General features: G+C 40.5%; 1 protein-coding gene across 1 annotated transcript in view; it reads right to left on the bottom strand.

Annotated features, from left to right (window-relative positions):
• Nucleotides 1–5,198: 5,198 nt before the first annotated feature.
• PSMB1 (proteasome subunit beta 1) overlaps nucleotides 5,199–8,438 on the bottom strand; it is a gene marked incomplete at its 5' end in the record, with an annotated part of 6,678 nt that continues 3,438 nt past the window's right edge. The window contains 2 exons of the mRNA XM_008643389.1: nucleotides 5,199–5,476; nucleotides 6,810–6,955. Of these exons, the coding sequence (XP_008641611.1) occupies nucleotides 5,291–5,476; nucleotides 6,810–6,955 (332 nt within the window). The remainder of the gene's footprint in view (nucleotides 5,477–6,809; nucleotides 6,956–8,438) is intronic.

The raw sequence follows: 8,438 nt of genomic DNA, 5'->3' as shown, positions 1-8,438 counted from the left end.
TTCCCCATCAGGACCCTTAACTTTCTGGTATCTTGGTGCATGAGGTTCTCTGCAAAGGCTGCATAAACAAGCTACAAACAGAAGTGTGTTTCCTGCTGGGATGCTTGAGGATGGGCTCCTGGTAGGGGACTGACTTTGGAGGCACTCTACAGCATCTCCCACCTGCCAGGTACCCCCAGCTGGTTATGCCTCCATCAGCTGCCCAGGTTGGAGAGGAGGTGCTCAGCTGAGCCCCCACCCAGGGGCTCCAGTATGGGAGTGTAGCCTTGAAAGAGCAACGACCAGCTCGATCATCCGCCCAATCTGACTGCCAAGCTGATCACAGCCAGCTTCCACGAAGCCTGGTCAAACAGAGGATTGGTCCAGAGGGGCTGTAATCCTGTTCAGCTAAGCCACGTCACTGGCCCAGGCACTGTGTGTGTCACATACCCACACCTGGGTGGGCATCTAGGTGAATCAGCACATTGGTGATTTCTTGTGGAACCATCAGAATCACCAAACCTGTGCAGCTGCAGAAAGCTAAGCAACAGAAATACCTATGTTTCAGGGACGGCAGGTCCCAGGAGTCACTAGCACTTTACCTCCACTGTGAAGTATCTATGTAACAGCACAAACTTCAACACCTTGTTGCTTTTCCTCAGCACAGAAGGGAATCCTGTTTTTTAACGTTCCTTTTATGGTGCTTGGAGCTCAAGTACAAAGGACTGGTTAAATTTCTGGTACCGTGACTACTCTCTTGCCAGTAGCCCTTTAATCTGTGTCTTGTGCCAAAGAATATTAATTATTGTAGGCTACAGTGAAGTCCATCCCTACCCCCACTTGAGCCTCTGAAATGAACAGTGAAGTTGAACTTTGCCAGCAACTGTTAGGAAAAGGGCCAAGAACAGCCTAACAGGAAAGATACTCAGGATTTTTTGTTTGTTTTTTCTGCTAAACCATGTTTTTGTAATTATGAATACTTTGTTGAAATTGCTTGGAAAAGGAAGTACACAGAAAATGGTCCATACAATTGAACTAACTACATATTAGTGTTGAAAGAATATAAAACTGGTCTCACTCTGTTGCACTCACACAGACAAAACCCCTTCTCAGAAGGAATTTGGCTTGAGAAGAGAGATCTGGAGACCAATCTTAGTTAACTTCAGGCCCATGTGCCTTATTGTCTGGTTTACGACTGCCCCAAATGGGCTAAAAGCAAAGGACATTCACACTAAACAAAAGCAATGGCTGAAAGAAAGAGAAAAGAGGAATTTGAAAGCTGTCATTTCCAAATCCCTTCTACTCAAAAGTTGGTCCCTGATTTTCGATAAGGGACCCTGAATAAGGCAGCAGTTAGTTTTTAGGAGCATAAAGTATCTTCAACCAGACTGGAGAGAAACAGACTACTTTATTTTGCTTGGATTCACGTGAATACTGCTTTAATCAGTCCCCACCTGCTCCTGCCACCTCTCCCCAAGTTTAGATTTGTAAAATCCCGAATTGCTAAAAACAGAGAAAAAAATTGCCAAAGCAGCTTGCAAGGATGTATGATTACAGGTATCAAAAAAAGGTTTATCAAATGTGGAAAATTACAACTTTGTCCCCTAAGTAAATAAATACTTAAGAATATAAAGGAATAAGATGCTGTAGGACCACTTCAAACTACTGTGTTTTATAATTTCCACTTAAATGCTTTTCTCTAGTCAGCAGCCTGGTCCTGGCTCCCATCACACTAAGGCATATGTAATGTTACAGGCATATCTCAGTGTAAAAGGAAAAATGTCACCCTAGAGTTAGAAAGCTTGGTATTTGGTTTATATAACATCATCTTATGATTCAGCCTCAAGAAAGTCTTGGTTTTAGTTAGAAGAAAATTAAACTTATAACTGACTGATATAGTGAACTAAGCTTTTAGAAGCATATATGCAATATTTATGTCCTGTCAAGCACTTTCACTTTCCATAGTAACAAGCCCCCTCTTCCGTATATGAAATGGACTTGATGCATAAACAATATTGCTGGAAACACGTCCAAAATTAATAAAGACTTTGCTTTACAAACCTAGTTTTTAAGGCTGATTCTGACCTTGTACAGTCCTTTACATAAGCAAGGGTACACAGCCATTTGGCTGAGATCAAAATAAAGCCTCCCCTCGCCTCAACAAACAGTACCACAAAGCACATGACAGTGGGACACTGGGAGTATGTGTGGCTATTTCCACCCACCCCGTGTGTAATTATGCCGAGGTCTGCGACAGCAAGCAGCTATTGCCACCTTAGGGCGGCCCTCAGTACTGCTGCAGGTGAAGCCTTACACTGCTCTTGTTACACACCCTCATAGTTAGAAGTGCTCGCTACAAGGTTATTCCAATCCTGCAGCACACCCCTCTCTCGAAGGTACACGTAACATATTTAAAATTAAGAAAAGGATTGCAAGATGAATATTTTTGCTCTCCCTTCTTTCTCTTACACAAAATTGTACTAAAGACATCTAATCCCTGCCCAAGTAGATCTGTCAAACCCAGACGTTTCCTTCTAGTAACCCTAAGTGGCATTTACAATGGTTTTGCCCAGCTGCACCTCTATAGCCTGCCTGCCCAGACAGTTCTGTAACCCAGTAAGGCTCAAAATGCTTCATAAACTGTTATTTTACATTGTAGACACAGTGCTAGATGAATACTGAGCTGACTCCCACATGGGAAGTACAGGCATGGAACTAAGGAGAGCTGCAGACAGTCAGGGCCTTCCCACCTTTCATCCTGAGATGATGACAAGCTTCACAAACAGAGATAGGGAACTTGATGGATTAAAAAAAAAACCATCTTGGTGCCTTTCATCTGTAATACACATCTGACACGTTGGGACATTTTAATACTAATAAGCAAGTAACTTTTAGCTGAGCAGCCTGTGAATACTTTTGTACTCACACATCTGTCACTCCTGCAACTCCTCACTCTGAGCACAAGCAGTCGATGACATCAGGGGAAGGCATAACTGGAAAGTTAAAAATGTGGGAAACAAACCTTCCCATCTCACTGGTTCCAAACCCATCCACAAAGGGAGTGAACACAGTGCTACATTCTTCTGTGAAAGAAATTTGGCATTTTCAGTCCAATGAGCCTGCAAAAAAGCATCCTTTCCCTGCTGGTTCTTCAGCTAGATGTATTCTGCAGGGAAATCTGAAAAGGAGACAAAACAGCCATCTCACATCGGCACAAGTGCACCAACAGGACAGCACTGACAGTGTCAGGAAATCAGGTACCTGCTCTTGTACCTCTTCTGAGTCTGCAAAGGACACCTGAAAATTCTAATCACCTTGTGTTTCTCCTGAAAGAACTTAGAGAGGCAAGCCTAGCCACATCAAACTAAAGCCAGTAATTCCTAAAACCTGTCAACATGCATTTATTTTGGATGTAAAATTTACCCTTAAATATAAGAACAGCCAAATTTATCGAAACTTTTGAGTTAAATCACTGCAACTCTCTTACACATCTGGCATCCCGCAAGAACGTTAAATTAGTTCATGTAGAAATTAGATAGTTCCCCTTGTTTGTTGCTCTTCCCTTCACTATTTAGACCCCAAATATTGCACACAGACCCATCCCAAAGGCAGGCATGGTCAAACTGTTAGCCTCTCCTGCTTTTCTTTGCAACTGAAACATTACTTAGTTTCAGTAGATTTCAACAACTTTGCATGAAGCTCTAACAGCCTCTTGTGAAACACTTGAGCAATTCAACATAAATCTGGTATCAGAGACAGCTGAGCTTAAGGTGCTTTAACTTAATTTTACAGAAGTCACAAAGCATGTATTTAAATTCGGTATTGCTGATTTGTACTTTAAATAGGCACAGGCTTTCTGTTCTTAGAATTACTGCACTGTGTGACGTTTGCTCAGTACAGACAGCATACAGCTGCAGTCATTTATACCATCAACCTTGTCCATCTAAGATGACTCTTGCAAATAATGTTAAACATCTCCTTAAGACACCTGAACATGTCTGGAAGTTCTGACCTGTGTGACCAAGGGACTTCAGCTGCAGCAGACTGAGACACTGTGTGCCTTTCTTACTGCCCAAGTACCCAGGAACGAGCTGTTCCCTCCTTACTCGGCCCAACACTGGCACCCAGTGGTCAAGTGCCTTCACAAATGCTCTGGGAAACTTGGTGGATTTCCTTAACACAGCCAGAGTCTGTTTAAAAGCACTATTTCTTCGATTACTGTTCAAAATGCCACCCACTATCTAAACTGTCTAGGAAGCCTGAGACTACCATCGCTGGTGAAGACAGCCAGAGCTAAGAGTAACACATAGTACCCAAAACACACATCCAAACAGGAGACAAGGCTACCATAGGGTCAAGCACATCAGCAAGATTGTTCTTTTAAGGAGCAACTATGCCACCTCAAGCAACAAGATATTTTATATGTCTTTTTTTAAAGAGCTACAGACTGTGAAAGGATTCTTGGACAAGAGAAAATTATCTAACCCTTGATGATGCAGCCCCATTTTTCTAAAGGTCCTAGTACTGAAGGCAAGTTCCAGGAACGTGATACAGCACATCAAACAAACTACGCTTGATGCAATTTCCCAAGAATCAAAAGCAGTAGTAGGGCTAACAAAAGCCCCAGGCATTAAAAGGCACTCAAGGAATCTCCAGACTAAGTTATTTGCCATCAGTAGCCAGAAGGGGACAATGCTTCAAATTCTGGGCATTAACCAAACAGAAACACACAGAAGTGAGCCCAGATGCAGAGTTCAGGACCAAACTCTGAAAGATTCCATTTAGCATTCTTCCCTCTAACACAGTGATACTGGCTTCAGGTGACCCATACAGTCTTTGCAAGTAAGTACACAGAAGTCAAATGTCACGACAGCATGTCAGAGAAATAAAGGAGAAGACAGGAAAAGCAAGCTATGAAGCACAAAAAAGGCAGCATGAACAGAGAAAATGCTTTACTCACTAAACCAAGGCTGAACTGAAAGAATTATCAGAATAGTCTGTGAACCTAAATTTTACTAAGTTTAAACTCCCTCATATTGCAGCATAAGGGAGTGTGAGAAGGGGATTGAATTTGCATTAGAATTAGACTGATCAATAGATTAAGATGAGAATAAGGAAACTGAATTGTAACTTTTAGCTGCTTCCTTACCATGAACTGCTCTGGTTTCTAAAAAATACTACTACTTCTAACAAAGACAAAATACTCAGCATCAGAGTAGTTGAACTTCTTGAAAAAAGTTTAATGAGACAAATGTCTTCATAGCACAGGTAAATCGTACATCATACATTACTTGCTTACACACGAACTGAATTAGTCTTTTCGTAACTGGATAGTTTGCTCTTTAATTCCATCTTTTGTGACAATGCAAATCTTAAGTGCATCCCCAGTGTACACATCTCTCTCAGCAGCAGAAATGAAGACATCCTTAACCAGCTGCAAAGCCTTTTCCAGGGTCAGAGGTACATGTTCCACATTTTGCATGTTCTTGAAGCCAATCTAAGAAAAGATGAAAATGCGTTTTATCCATCTATGAAAACTGTTTCAGTCTCTGCAGTAGAATGAACAGATTTAGGTGAATTACTAAAAATGGCTTGTCTATTTTAAAAAACCAAAAGCTGAAAACGCATTTCTCCACACAGTTTATAGTTGAGAGCTTTGCCAATACCAGTACTCTTAGAAAAATTAACTAGAAGCACATCCAATGCACAGCCAGCAAAGCTCCTCCTGCTCATTCAGCATATACAAGATCACAATGAACATTTGGATCTGATCTAATTCCTCACAAACTTCTCACTGGGTCGGCAGTATCAGAACTGCACATGAGCTTTTTTTCTCTGGCCAGCTCCAGTTAGGAACATTTCTTAAAAGCAAATATTCCTTAAGATACTTAGACTTCAAAACTAAGTCTATATTGGAACACATCTGGTCCTACTAAATAGTGTAAGTTAGCTCATAAATCTAAGTGCCAACTTAAGCATCGGAACAGGTAAAGGAGAAGAGTCACATGTTTTTCCTGAAACCCATAAGCAATAAAAAATTGCTTATGACAACTTGGTTTTTGCAGAAGATATTTCCTTCAGTTAATAAAGTTTAAAAAAAAAGGAAAGATTCTATTCCTTTCTCAAGTAAGAGTCAAGAATGCTCACCACTTTTGTAAGCACAAAGTTGTGTTGACATCAGGCTCAAGTGACTAAATACCAACACCAATGTCAAAAAATTAAAACGAGTAAAACATGTTTTGGTATCTCTCCCATTCAATCATTAACAGCTTCAACTAAATATGAAAATATTCAAGTATTTTAAACAGATTTAGCTGAATAAGTTTCCAGCAGTTTTATGTAAGAACATTCTTAGTGGAAAATGGTTATCTGAGTTGTATAAAACTGAAGACTTAACCAAGAGTATGTTAAATGATAAAATGTATGTATTAATTCTGTGTTCTTAATTTGGTATTAATTCATGCTAAGTAACAGGCATATTTATGTTATTGGCCAAGAAAAGACTCCCAAAACCCAGGAAAAAAACCTCCAAACAACTTCTATGAGAAACTCCCCAATTAAAACATTTCTGTCTTTTAAACAGGCACTGCACTATTAATAACGTATTAAAAACCTGAAGAGATCCCAAAGCAAAACTTTGATTTCTCCTGAGAAAGTAAAGTCACATAATTTACACATGTACAGATTAACAAATCCTACCTGTAACAGATTTAAAACTTCTCTCAAAAGTAGTATTCCCCAGAAGTTAAGCTACATTAATCTGAATGTCGCAAATGTTTACTGAGATAAGGAAAAAAACAACCAAAACAAAACCCAACACGCTGTTTTACCTGGTTATCCAGCAGAGGCTGCAGCATGGCACTTGCTGATCCACCTGCTTTGTAAGAATCTCTCTCATAGGAGCCCACCGGATCAAAGCTATAAACTGCTCCCTTCCCTGAAAAAAAAAAAAAAAAAAAAAAAAAGAAGTATTTAATCACAAATCAGAAAGATACTCAATACTGATAAGCATTTTTAACAAAACCAGCTCTCTGGATAAGCAGTGTCTGGAACATTGCAGATCCCAGTAAACCTTTACCAAACAACACTGAGTATGTTCAGATGATACTTTGTACAGCAAACTCACTATGGCTGTGGCCAAGGTTATTTTCTCTATTTAAGCCACAACCACGGTCCAACAGATGTTTCCTACAGTACTTACCACAGAAAAAGTGCTGATGCAGAATAATCAAAGCAGAAAAATGTGCTAGAGTGTAGTGCTGCACAAAGAGCCCCAGAGGTTCCAAGGCTAACACAGACAGGCAGCTCAGACCTCATTCTTGAACTACACATTTCTCGAAATACCTCCAGAAAGCATGCTTGGATGCCTCTGCATCGCACTCCCAGAACCAGAGATGATGCTCTGGTCTGTTGCACACTTCCCTCTGAAGCCAGGCCAGGCTGTGCAAAGTTTACTGGCTTGCACCAACATCAGAGATACAGAAGCACTGTAGCTCTGAAGCATCGGGGTTTGATGAGGACATGCCAGTCAGAATGCAGGTGGCCAAGCCCAACCTTTCTGCTCAGACAGGCTGCACCCGATTCAATTAACTGGCCAGTGCCCTTGCCAGCACAGCACAGGAGCTGAACAGCCCTAAGAAAGCCAGTCAAATCAAAAATCAATCTTGCTGGACCCAAATTTAGTCCATGCAAGCAAACCTGCGCTCTGATTCTGATCAGCTGCTACACACCCTTATAATCTGAGATTTACCATTATCCAGGGCAGACTAATCCCCTGCCAGATCCCACAAATCACAGACATGTCTTAGCAAGACTGGGAAAGCAGTGTAACTTAATGGTAAAAACAAACTGCAGGCAATGGCTAAAATTATCCAGACAAGACCACCTCTGAGCTCCTTCTCAAAGCCAGAGAACACAGTATTTCAGCAACTCAACCAAATCACTGGACAGGAGCCCAGTAAGTCCAGGAAGGGCTGTATATTAAACTACAGCTTCGGTGTAGAAGTCATGATTTTCATTAGAGGTCAGTTAATATTTAAAAATAACTTTGTGGAAACCTGTCTCTGGAGTAAGTCTTCGTATTTAATAGCCTTTACCACACTCACAGGTCTGAGTAAAACATATACAATTTTACTGGTGACATCTACTTTAAAGATGCAATTAAGAAATCCAGCAAAACTGCTGTAAAATTTTCCAGTCTAAAGTACAAATTATTTCACCTCAGAGATTTTATTTGTAATCAAATAATTATAACGTAGTTTTTATACTTTCAGACGTTTAGAGATGAAAGATCAAGTGAGTTACAAAAACTAGGAAACAAGCCAGATATAAGTACCATAATGCCTAAAGGCAGGTGTTAGGAATAGGAACACAAACTTTGTTATTCAATCACTACAACTGAGATGTAAAGCAATAGCTATCCATCCACAGAAATTCAGCCTCTCTTTTTTTTTTTTTTT

This window comes from Corvus brachyrhynchos, unplaced genomic scaffold, assembly GCF_000691975.1.
Source record: "Corvus brachyrhynchos isolate BGI_N302 unplaced genomic scaffold, ASM69197v1 scaffold70, whole genome shotgun sequence".
NCBI lineage: Eukaryota > Metazoa > Chordata > Aves > Passeriformes > Corvidae > Corvus > Corvus brachyrhynchos.
Note: the sequence above shows the minus strand (reverse complement) of the source record. Positions and strands in the feature narration are given on the sequence as shown.